The sequence below is a fragment of the Gambusia affinis genome, linkage group LG07 (assembly GCF_019740435.1).
Source record: "Gambusia affinis linkage group LG07, SWU_Gaff_1.0, whole genome shotgun sequence".
In the NCBI taxonomy this organism is placed as follows: domain Eukaryota; kingdom Metazoa; phylum Chordata; class Actinopteri; order Cyprinodontiformes; family Poeciliidae; genus Gambusia; species Gambusia affinis.
Genome location: NC_057874.1, coordinates 9,688,051 through 9,701,023, shown reverse-complemented (window position 1 = coordinate 9,701,023; position 12,973 = coordinate 9,688,051). Strand labels below are relative to the sequence as shown.

At 40.8% G+C, this 12,973-nt stretch overlaps 1 protein-coding gene across 5 annotated transcripts in view; it reads right to left on the bottom strand.

The window, feature by feature from the left end:
* The window catches only part of LOC122834450 (paxillin-like), a 36,799-nt gene that overhangs the window by 11,318 nt on the left and 12,508 nt on the right, over window positions 1–12,973 (bottom strand). For 3 of the 5 annotated variants that reach the window (XM_044122898.1, XM_044122897.1, XM_044122899.1), the window contains exons 2-6: window positions 2,040–2,200; window positions 1,806–1,891; window positions 1,458–1,603; window positions 1,057–1,243; window positions 832–970 (exon numbers count right to left, since the gene is read on the bottom strand). In XM_044122898.1, coding sequence (XP_043978833.1) covers window positions 832–970; window positions 1,057–1,243; window positions 1,458–1,603; window positions 1,806–1,891; window positions 2,040–2,200 — 719 coding nt within the window. Of the gene's footprint in view, window positions 1–831; window positions 971–1,056; window positions 1,244–1,457; window positions 1,604–1,805; window positions 1,892–2,039; window positions 2,201–4,538; window positions 4,664–4,797; window positions 4,927–12,973 lie in introns of those variants that run through there. The other 2 variants (XM_044122900.1, XM_044122902.1) reach the window with 2 other exon arrangements.

Genomic DNA, 12,973 nt, shown 5'->3' with positions numbered 1-12,973 from the left:
GGACAGTGGTGAAATGGAGGTATTGGACAAACAAAGACAACAAACAGTGATAGAGAAAGAAAAATAAGGCCAAGACAATAGGAAGTGGGTAGAGGAAAAGAACAATAGTGTTTTACAGAAGGTGTTTATGAAACTACATTTAATGCCATTCTAGTTTTCTACACCTGCTTTTACAGATGACCTCAAAAGGTCATATACTAAACACCTAAAATAAAGTGCAGTTGAATTATTTTACACGTAGCTGCATCACAAACTACACCTTGCTCTGTAACTCTGGTTGTATATTTAGTGAGTGTTCTGGTTTAACTTAAACCTCCGCTCCTGTCTCAAGTCTTTTTAAGCCTCCAAGGGTCTGTAAGTTCACTGGCTTTGTAGGTTTATGATTGTATTGTATCATCCATTTGTGGACGATCCATTGAACAGTGACAGCATGACAAAATAAAAAATAAAAAATAAAACAAAAGGCTTAAACCCTTCAGCAAGGGGCAAAAATACTAAGTTTCAAAATTCAATAAAAATAAATTGAATTTAGAAATGAAAATTAAGTCTGTACAAGCAAAAATCATAACCTTAACTGTAACTATGCCCCTGGAAAGCTTAGCCGAAGCATGGTCATCTTTTATGGCTGAAAGTCAACTGCTGATAAAGAAAACGCTAAAACAGAAAACTTTCCATGTGCATGTAAGCAGAACCAATAAAAACACAAACCAACCCATTTACTTTGCACAGTTAAAGTGGGAAAACACAAGAACAAGCAGCTAAAAATACCTCTCTGTGATTAAGCGTGAAAATCTCAAATAGCCAGTCTGCCCACTCTTGAACCCCACTCACATTGCTTTGGACTTTGAAGTCAGACAGAGAAGCCATGAGTTCATCCAGCTCTCGGGTGGCAGAGGACGCAGACATTCTAGCTTGTTGCTGAGACAGGGTCTCCGCTTGTCCATCATCTGAGACAACCAAGGGTGTGGGACTAAAACAGGAAAACACAAAAATTAACCGTGTGACTCATATTGTTTTCAATGTGGCAGCTTATTGCCCACAAGTCTTTGCTCTTACATGGGTGTGGGCACAGAGCTTTCCAGCTCATCCAGAAGGCTCTCCACACTCGGCCGTGCGTCCTGTATTCCTCGCGCTGCTACAACATGCTTCGGCTTTTCCAGGGTATGTGGAGGGATTTTACCAGGAGCAGAGAGCCCATTCTCCTGGATGTGGCGGATGGTGCTGCTCGCTGGCAGTGGTGGAGCTACATCATAAAAAATAATAAAAATAAAGAAAAGATTAATTTTAATTTTTTGTGCACATACAAAGTTAATTCGACGTTAAACTCAAACACGAGAGGAGAACGAGCAAAGCACAGTACAGGAAGCAGAGTCACCCAACCACAAAAACAGAAGTGTTAAATATAAATGGTGACATGTCTGGCTTTTCAGAGAATTATGAGAAATTGAAGAAAGCACCTTCTGTGGCAAAGGCCGGGGTGCTCTGCTGGACGGCGTTGAGCTCCAACAGCAGGCGGTCCAGTTCAGACAGGTTGCTGCCCAGTGATGAGTTCATGGCAGCCGGTGATGATGACGACTCACTGGTCTTCTGCTTGTTAGGGAAACTGGACAACAAAAATAACATTGCTTAGAACCTACACTTGTTTTAAAAATCCATATTTTCTTGGGTTTTCCAACTGTGACAAATGTTAAAATGGAGGGAAGCTCTTGTATGACTGTGGGAATATCTAATTGTTACATAAAGTCGCTACCATCTAAGGTTTTATGCCTAAAAAGCTAATTAAACCCGTCACACATCATCCTAACCTGTAAACGTGGTCCTCCTCTCCACTGGGTTGGTTTGGACTGCTGCTTTCTCTGGACCACTGACTTTTCTGAGCTGAGCTGAACGACTGCAAAATAAAAACAGAAAGTAACTATTTGACAGTTCATCCACCAGTGAACTGGCAAATTTACACTTGGTTCCTCAGAGAAGTCATGCAATTTTGTTGCAAGAGCTTTGGACATACACAATGACACGTACAGCGCGCGTTCGTTTACCTCTGAATTATCTACTCCATTCAGACTTCTCTCCGGCGGAGGGCAGGTACCTTTCTGGTCCTGACCCCCAACAGGCAGGGAGTAGGCGGCTTCGTCAGTGAGGAAGAGCGAGCATTTGGAAATGTGGGATGTTGTGGACTCAAGGTCCGCCAACAAAGCATCTACAAAAATAAAACACATCAGGACACACTTAATTTTGATACTGATCTTACGTTTAACTGTTAGATTTTTTTAAATTATATTATACTCTACTAGTTAGTATCAAAATAGGAAACTAAAAGACCAGACTGATGATTTGCAGCTTGACTGGCCCTGATCAGAGCCTTGGTAATTGGAAACACCACATATTCAATCATTCTGCAACTGTATCATATGTTAGCATCTCCAGCTAGCACTGACCTTTAAGCAGAATACAGGTAAGGTAAACTGAGAACAGCATAACTGATCTGTTTTGCCCATTTGAGCTTTCAACCCAAGTCTGGCATGCAACATGAAATGTTGGCAGCCTTTTAAAATACTTAGAACTATGGTTAAAGATCCAGATCCAATCAAGAACAGCAGCTCACAGGCTGTTGTTCAGCTAACTGTGCCAATGCTAACTGAGCTAATGCTAAAGAGTTTAAAGCGGCAGTATTATGTACGGTCCAGTCACATTTTTTTTATACCATCAAGTAAAAAAAAAAAAAAAAAAATCAAAGCATTTATCAAGAATATTTTGGATTTATCAAAAACAAAATTGACACTTTGAAATGGGCCTCTGTCTCTTTAAGAACCTCCTATTCTGACACTCTGCCATCAGCACATTATCACAACTATGCTTCTCCATGCCGTCCATTAACGCCGTTTACAATCATTTTGGTTTGTAGCTCAACAGACTTGCAGTTCCACCAGGTGTTTGCTAATTGCTGTTTGGGTGGAGGGGTTCTCTGTGGGATGGGAGTTTAACTGGAGACTGTAGCTCTATGGAGGAACTCTGGGCAAGTGTGAACCGTGAAAGGCTGCCATGGAAGATTCAAAGATTTCCCAAGCATGCATGAATGAGTCAAAGCAACATTCGGTGTATGTTGCACATGTTATGACGTTTTTATGATAAAAATGTCATAACGTGATATAAAAAAGTACATTTTAAAATATAATCCCTATTTGTTGGGCTGCACAGTGACGCAGTTGGTAGAGCTGTTGCCTTGCAGCAAGAAGGTCCTGGGTTCAATTCCCGGCCCGGGGTCTTTCTACATGGAGTTTGCATGTTCTCCATGTGCATTGTGGGTTCTCTACGGGTTCTCCGGCTTCCTCCCACAGTCCAAAAACATGTCTGTCAGGTTAATTGGTCTCTCTAAATTATGGGCAAGAATTTCTCTAAATTCTTGCCCAGAATCTGTGTGTGTGTGTGAATGGTTGTGTGTCCTGTCTGTTTTCTGTGTTGCCCTGAGACAGACTGGCGACCTGTCCAGGGTGAACCCCGCCTCTCGCCCAGAACGTAGCTGGAGATAGACACCAGCAACCCTCCCGACCCCATTAGGGACACAGGGTGAACAGAAAATGGATGGATGGATCCCTATTTGTTTTAAAATAAAAACATATTTAAAATGGTAAAATCCTGTTTTACAGTGAACAATTAATGACAGCTCATGTCTGAAAGATTAGAAAACAATATTTTCATCGCTGTTCTTATATTTTTACATCTTGTGGCTCCTGAAACTGGATTGGGCTAACATCAGTAACTGCAAGTTAAAACTTTACAAAGAATGGAAATTGTTGACAAAAGAAACCTTCTGCATAAGCACCAAAACTGTTACTTGTTGCCTTTCCCAGCCTCCCTGAAGTTTGAGCAAAACCATAAATATAGTCATTACTAAAAAGATCTACAACGTCCTCTTTTTATTAAACGGAAATAAGATTACGCAGTACAGCCTCCCATTTCTGAGTACGTCACCATGTACTCCTTGTGAGTAATGTTCAAATCATTGTGCATTCTGCTTGCAAACCATCACCAAGTAATTATTGCTTCTTTCGCAATCTGTCAAAAGCCCATGTGAGCTGACATCAGACAATCTGAGGTTGTAAAAGTTGAATCACGCAGGCTGTGACAGCCACTCCTTTGGTTACTTAATGACCCTTCCATGGCAACAGTGTTTCAAATCCAAGAACACTAGTTCAAATGTGTAATCATGCAAAAGTTTCCCCATGTACAAGCTGATTGCCACCAACATTATGTAGTATTTCAAGGGGAACACAAGCTAAAATAGTAGGTGAAAGAACATAGCATTTAGCAATATAGAGGAAGCATTTCTAAAAGCTTGTAGTACAAACTAAAAACATTGAATTTATCTATTTTCCTTTCGATTCTTGACTTAAGGTCTAACTAAAACTCACTGATACACTATAAAATGTGTATAATATTCTACATGTATTGCCACTCTGAAGCCTTGCCCTAAAATTAAACACTGAGAAGAGAAATAGAAACTCCGCATTTCAAGTCAACGCAGAGGTGAGACGTACCTTAGAAAAAGACTATTTGTACTCCTAAGAGGTAGAGAGGAGACGGCAACAGAGAAAGCAGCAGCTAAACCCAGTTTACAGTATGCCAGGCAGGAACTACCTCTCCCAACTATCAGACTCAAGGGAGTCCGATAGTTCGGGTGGGAGCAGAGGAGAGGGTCACGGCAGAGAAGGGAGGGACGGGTTAAATTTAAATTCATAGGAGTTAAGGGTTTATCCCTCTGCTGGAACCAGCTTTAACAAATGAGATACTACTTACACGAACAAGAAAGCACCAAAAGCAGTCTTCAGCCAGCCAAGGAATCCAAAATAAGGTGAAACGGAGAAAGCCGAGCTCTTATCAACACAGGCATGCCCAACTAAGGGAGTGGTATCACAACGGTGTGTCAGAGGTGTAATCAGCTCCTCCTTCACTCTGTTAGCGCAGGCTCCGACTAGGTTTCAGTGCTTCACGTGCCCAGCCTGTATTTAACCTCCAAATAACACCATAGTATCATGACGTTGTCACCTTTGCCAAGTTCGTAAGCCTGAAAATGGCGGCCAGGTATGCCTGTCATCAGTGTCGTAGTAGTGCAGACAGAGCGGAGACAGAGCAGAAGCCCAGCCGCATTCATTTGGACCACCTTAGCTTTGGCGTATTTATCGTGGCTGACATGCCAGCTGACTGGGTGTCACAGCAGAGAGTCCTTTCTGGACTCAGAGGCCAGGGTGCATTCCTCTCAGTTTCATTATGGACACAGCTCAGCACTCCATTTACTCTAGGCAATGTCTGGTAACTTGTATCAAACTCTATCGAGATTTCAAAAGGTTACAGCTTCAAAGCTGCTAAGACGGGCAAAACATGTTGAAGCATGTCTGCAGTTTATTCAAGCTGTGAGAAAGCGAGAGAGAGCCAGACATTTAACATGAAGGCTTTTTGATTTTAACCTTTTCAGCTTTTAAACTCATCGTAATCGAACATTTACTGTTCTTAAGAATAACCAGAGAAATCACTGGAGTTAGTAGAATCTTTTTCTGGCATTTGCTCTGAGTTTTCCCCACCTGTTGGTACATACTGCCGATCAGCCAGCAGATAGGATACAACAGTATTTTTCAGGATTCCTTCAAGTTTTACATTTCTAAAATCAATACTTTTATCTGTTACAGTCAGTTTATATCACAGTAAGGGTTAAATCATATCATGTTGAGTTTGTATTATTTGTGGTTCCCCACAAATGATGAAACAGTAAAGAGTTGTGATTTAACAATCCGATAATCACTAAATCTCTTTATGGTTGTAGGTCATAATGCACTGAAATTAAAAGAGCTTCTCTTAGATGATGGAATAAAAGAAATATGTCTGGGATGTTGTAAATCCAGTGAAAATAATTTACGACTGACGACTTCATGCACAACTAAATGTTCCTGTTTGTTTTTTTTTGTCAATACCGGCCACATGTGCCACAAATCTATCTATCTACAAATCTAGAAACAAAAATTGCCTTTAATTGATTGTTTTTCTAAAACTCTGATTCTCTTTTAGAAAGTGGAACAATAAATAAAAGATGAAGCACAGAAGAAGGGCTGACATTTCTAAAAACCTTTCTTTTCCCTTGCTTATAAGATCAATTCAGCCCTTTAGAAATATATCTGGTGACAAAAAAACAATACAAAAACAGTAGTAAATCATATTCTGCATTTTAGCTTAAAACTATAGTGTAAATACAATAATACAGTGAAACAGCGATATTTTTACCCAAGGTTGTCAAGTATGCGAATCTCACACCACCTGATGCCTAATTTACACTGCTGCTAATGGCCCTCTGAGGGTCTTAATCCTCTGCTAAGTGGTGAAACAGAAACATCCGCAAAGCAAACAGAATGACAACAGTGTTCAGCTTAAATAAAAGTAAAGCCTACCACTCGAAAAAGTGTCAAAGCGGTACCCAGGCAGGTGGACAGAGATAACAATACGGAAGAGGAACAGGACAGTCTTCCTGTGTCAAAACCTCTGAGGTTTCCTACAAAAAAACTTTTCACACGTCGTAGCTCACAGTTTAGAAACAGCAAACATCCAAAACAACATGTGAGACTACTACAATAACTGCACAATTTCAGAAAATTAACCTGTAATAATTTCCACTACGTTAGATTTGATCCCATTACTTTGCTTAAACCTCTTGAATTAACGGCGAGGATGCATTTCAGGGCTAGCTACAGCCCACTTGTGATGTCAGAGTGAAGTTTTACTGCAGCTGGCCAAGACCTCTGTCAACAGATGTGAGTCCAGATGGTTTACACAAGAGATGGTAATCAACTTAGCTATGCAGCTGAACTGGATTTCACCCTGGTTACAGGGATTCTGCTGCTCTACTAAAATGAAATAAAACTACACATAAATATGAGGCTCGAGGCTACACAAAACACACCGTTTGGGAGTGGTTTCTGTGAGGGTGGTCACCTTACCATCTGAGAGCTCTTGCATCAAAATGAGGCAACTTAAATTTAACAAGCAGCTCATTAACCGAAAAATTTTGGATATTCTACTATTTAAAATGACTTTGTCCGTAGGTTCTGTAAAAGTCTAGCTTCGGGCTGCTTTTTGTTTCGAATACATCGTGTGCTCTGCAAGCTGCAACCCATCCACAAACTAGACATGAGCACAGAGGTGTGTCAGCTTCCTCTGCCAAGTAAACATACCATGACACACACACACACACACACTCCAGAGAAAAGCACAAGCTTGGTCCCCAGTGACCAAAACTGGAACTGCAATACGAACCAAGCCAAGTATTAAAATGCATCACTTCTGCTGGTGTTGTGTTTTACAAATACGACCAAAACAAAGCAACAACAAAAAAACCTTTTGGCATATGAGAACATCGTTAGGTTTTATTGTCTGATCTCCTCCAGTTAACCTTCAGAAATTAAATCAGACAGGATTTATATCAGGATTTAAAATGCGTTATAGAGGGGCGGTAAGTCTGTTCCTTACATTGTGAGGTAAAACACGTCATATACAGCAGCCTCCACTGCAATCACCAGTTGGGCTGCACTAATTTCCCTATAATGTTTTACATGTTTGAACGTGTAGAAAGACTGATCTTTGATCATTCCTGCGTCCTTTTTTCTCTTCAGCTTTAAAGGTCGATTTTATGCCTAGAGAAGAATCCCTTTGTTGAGTAGTTCATATGTTTTGGATTAGTATCCTGCTGATTGACCCGATGAGAACCAGTTTTTAGTTTTCTGGGTGCACTTCCCCTGATTCTTACCCTCAAAACCTCATAATGTTGACACATGAAGGCTCCAAAGGTCTTTTTAATAGAAACCACAGCACCACAGATCCACATTGGGCATGAAAGTAGCTTTAAAATATGAATCCTTTGTTTCAGGCCAGACCCAGATAGACTGCTTGTTGACAAACCACAAGGTTTCAGGTACATTCTCAGTAAAGCTTTATGTGTTTACGCTCGTGATGTTTGGGCAGAAAATGTTTTTCTGGCATTCCTCCCAAACAGCCGATTGGTTTTGCAGATAGGATCAAAATATCTTTGCACTATTTCAGTGAAATTCAGGCATGCTTTTCCTCTCTTCCAGCCTTGCTGACTTGAGAGGTGGCAATAAAAACATGTTTTAAACTGCCTCAGCGTTGGGCAAGCAAAGAAAAAACCAGATGAATAAATTATTAGTTCAGTAGTCAAGCTGATAATCTTTACATGTTCTAGTAAAGACTCAATTAGGAGTATGTCACGTATTTATGTATTAACACGTACTCCTCGTTTTGTATTATTAAAGTATTTATTTTTACAAAATCCTCTGTCCTATGGCCATTTAAACATAATCATTATGGAAATTGTTTGATCAAGCTTTGAGGAAAAAAAGCCAAAAGTAGAGCTGCAGGTTGCAAAACCCCTGGCCTGTGCACAATCATATTTTTTATCCTGCTGTTTTTGTTCAATTATAAAAATAGAACCTCATGAGAAAAAGCATTTTTCTGCTTTTTTTTTTTTTCCAAGATTAAAACCCAATCCTCTGACTTAAATGGCACGTTCTCCTGCTTTTCTGATTCTCAAGAGTAGCTAAGAAAGATGGGCCTCAGGAACAGGAACGTACAGATTAGTGATTCAAAGTTCCTATCTAGGAACAGGATTATTATTAATGTTTTTACATTTTCTGCAATTACAGATTCATTTATTCCAAGGTTTCTATACATTTTTACTTCTATCGTCCATCCTAATTTAGAGCTAATGAGCACAGAATCGTACAAGCATTCAGCACGCTTTTATCTCTGCAACCCCAGTCACGACATTCTAACGCCCATCTGATTTCCAACAGTGAGGAGCAGATGTGGGAGTAAACAGACGAAAAATAGGAGAAAAGATAACTAAACCAAGAAAGGTTATGTGTGTGCATGGTGCTCACGAGCCAAATCCTCAAAGGCCAAAATGTGGGTTGACACAGATTAAGGAGACTCCCTTCCTCCCAGATGAATGATGTGCATTTTAATTACATGAAAACTGCTTCACATGGGGCTTATTATAGGAGAGAGAGAGAAAAATGATAAGATGAAAAGAGGAGAAGGAAGAGAGCCGCAGCAGAAGAAGGGCTTAAAATGGCAGGAAAGGCCTAGCAATAGGAGGAGGTTGGGGGTCCAGGACTGGAGGAGGGAAAGGAAGCCATTTGAAGAATTTGAGACGTGTTAAAAGTGAAGGCTGACGTTAGATCAGGAGCACCTGGATCACTGCTGTTCATGGTCAAACAACTCAAAATTCAGACAAAACCTAAACCAGGGTTTCTGCAAGTTTCAACAACTAAAAATAAAAATTTTGTAATGCCACTATGAATTAAATTTAAGATCTGTATCATGCATATTTTATATTGCACTAGTGCCAGGCCTTTTTAGGGGTTGACAACAGAATGAGCCAGTGATAAAAACAAATGTGGTCCAGCCAGCTGGCGATAAATTTACACTTTTGACAGACGCAGAAAAGCAAGCTAGCAAGAGTATATTAGCAGGTAGTTAGCGGTAGCATCAACCACCTCAAGTCACAGAATGGAATGAAGATATCTGTGCATGACTCAAATGTTTGGTTACATATATTCTATATATATAGGACTCTCGATACAGAAGATTAAATAGTCCTGCCACGACAAGATTTCAGACCTGTGATTAACAGTGACGTCGGACCACTTTTTTCAGTAACGAGTAGCCTACGGTAATCTAACGCGTTGCTATTTCAAAACCAGTAGTCAGACTACAGTTACTTTTCGAAATCACTTTGAGTTACCATTCGCTACTATTTTAATTTTCCTCTATGCGACAGTTATCTGCAGCGACAGAAATGTAAACAATGGAGGGAGATGCGCATTTCGTTACGTTTCGGTCGCCAAGTCCAATTATTATAATCGGCTTTGGGGTTTTTTTATTTTATTTTATTTTATTTATTTATTTTTTATAAAGTCGCTATCATATTTAATGAGTCGCGGGTTGCGGTTTTGGGCTTGGAAATAAGCAGACATAAGCCCCAGAATGTGTCTGACATACAGTTCATTTTAGTGATGCCTTCCAGGTCCATCATTTCCCGGATGATCCGTCGCGCTGTGTCTTTGTTAATATCAATTAAATATATTACCTGTGAATGACGTCGAGCTTCACGTTGCGCTCCAGAAAACTGCAAACAACGAGACTAATATGAACAGCGCAATAAACGTGAAAACGGCCACGAATGAACGAGTCCGTAAAGTTGTGCAACTAAACGCCATTATAATCATTAATATTAAGATAAGTGTCACAAATCTGTGCAGCGGAACATCTGAGTTGTGGAGCCGCAGGAGGAGCTCTGTGCGCTGCGCCATGACAGCAAACGCAGGGCCGTAACGCGAAACCTGGAGGCTGGGGGCGGGGCAGCGGGGGTCTAAAATCATTCTTAGAGTTTTCCAGACAACACAGGAACACACAAAAACACGCAAAAATTACTAAAGCATTTTTTTGTACTGTTGTAACCATTAAACAATCTCCTCTTCAGTTCAACCGTATAAGTGGAAACACATTGTTGATGCTATCATTATAAAATAACTTGCAATTAAGTTTTGGCAAAGATCTGTCATTTTCACAGCGTTGTTGTTAGCAGCTGCTGAAAGTAACTAAAAAAGTTACTTTTAATGTAACTTAGTTACTTTCCAAATCAAGTAATCAGTAATCTAACTAAGCTACTTTTTCAAGGAGTAATCAGTAATACGATTAAAGTTACTTTTTCAAAGTAACTATGCCATCGCTGGTGTTTAACTTATTTAAGGCTAATTTACTTTTTAAAATGAATTTAAGGCATTTTAAGGACTTACTTTAAGATACATTAATTTAAGTACGAACAACGTGTAAACCACACAACATGAATTCCCCCTTTGAGAGTTTTGTTTTGGTCTGGAAATCATCAACAAGAACACCCCAGCAGTAAGTTCTGCCTGAGCTCAACTCTGCTCTCACTGCCCAATCCATTATCACTGCTGACCGCTGCATGGAGTAAATCAATGCAGCCTGCCACTCAGTGCGTCCAGTCCAGCTCTACTGGAAGTGATTCATTTCAGGAAGCATGTACTGTAACCGAACATGGGACTTCACAGCCTGCAGGGGGTGCTCTTGAGTCATGTCAACAACAGACACAAAACTCGCCACTTCTTATTCTCCTTTTTGGCTGGTGTAGAGGGGGAAAAGCCTTTATCTCGGAGGATTGAAACACTTTCTCTGATAGCATTTCCTCTCAAGTCCGCAGGGAAACTGTAAGAATGCATATTAGCTGGGAGATGCAGCCTGAACAACACATTTACCCGTGTTTTTTGACCTTTTATTCTACGTCAGCCTGCTCCCATTCCCCTCATCGCTTCCCTGTGATGTGTTTGATGTTTTGCAAGGTGCACTCCGGCTGATATGAATTCCTAACGTGCCACAGCTCGCCTTCCACAGAGCAGGGAAAGAGTGAAAAAATGTGCACATCAGCCTTGCGAGATACTGTCATAAGAAGGCAGGAAAGGAGAGGCAATAGCTTAAAAGAAATAAAGACGTTCATAAGGAGCGAGTTTTCAGAATGTCAAATTTTAAAATTGTCAAAACCGCAACTTGGGTTTGTTTGCAGCTCTGAAATTTATTGCAACAGCCTTCTGGGTTCTGCTGTGAAAGGACGGTCCTTTCGATGCTACATGAGCCAACAGAGAATCGGAAAGTGTGAATTCTAGACATTACTGTGTAAAGGGGCGGGGGGAACCCATCAGGACTGTTAATGATGGGTGTGCTTAAACATTGCCCATATGAAACCCTGCATTCATCTGAAACAATCCAACTGGCGCCTAATGTAACAAGATGCACAGCAAGGCGCAACAGACAGCAGGGACAACATGCACAGGTGGCTCTCAGCACGGCTGCCGACACACATCAGAGACGGACTGCAGCATCTGGACCAACTATAAATACTTCCCCACCTGACCCTGACTGCAGGGACAACAGACCTAGCGTAGATGATTTATGAACATCAAAAGCAGCAGTGGGCCCTCGCAGACCACCCAACCGGCTTGTGCCACATACCACCACTGCACCGTTTTACACCCCTGTGCACCCTTTGGTTGGGTCTGAGAGCGACTGCTGCTCTCGCTCACAGCTGGTGACTTAGCACTCTCAGACGGTGCACTTCCTCTGTGAATCTGCATGTCCATGTTCTGAAGTGAACAGTGAAAGTTTCGCAACTCGTCATGCTTTTCAGATGCCTTAACACGTCCTCACGCTTTGTAACATTGCTACCACAAGTTTCTGTGTGCTTTTGCTCGGATTTTATTTAAGGACATAATTGTGAGGCGCAGAGGAAATGACGGATGGTTTCCCAATTTCTGTGTCAACATTTTATCTCCTTTGTCCTGTTACCCAAGTAACACTCTATAAATGTGCAAACACCACATCTGGGTGTAATTTAACCTCAGCATAAATCCAGCTGTTCTGTGAAGCATCATGAGGAACAAGGAGCACAGCAGACAGCTCAGAGAGAAAACTGTGCAGACGTTTAAAGCAGAGTTTGAACACAACACAGCGTCTCATGGAGCAGCGCTTAATAAATCATTCAGAAATGGGAAGAGTTTTATTAGTTTGAGAAGTAATAACGTTATTGTTTCTGTGGTAGCATTGGACTGGGGTTTGTTTTGCTCCATCAAGTTTTTTCCAGCTGTGATGACAAAGTAAAAAAAAAATAAATGGCACAAGTGCAAACCTAAAACATGCATTATTGTTAATGCACTCCATAAACTGGGCTTTTATTCAAGTCTGGCATGAAGAATGTTATAAATGAACGAAAGCTAAAAGTCACATTTTAAGTTGGCAAAATGGCATTTATGGGTAATTTAGAAGAAGGTGCTCTGGTCAATTGAGACCAAAGAGCAACTTTCTGACCTGCAAGAACAAGACTATGAGGAACATA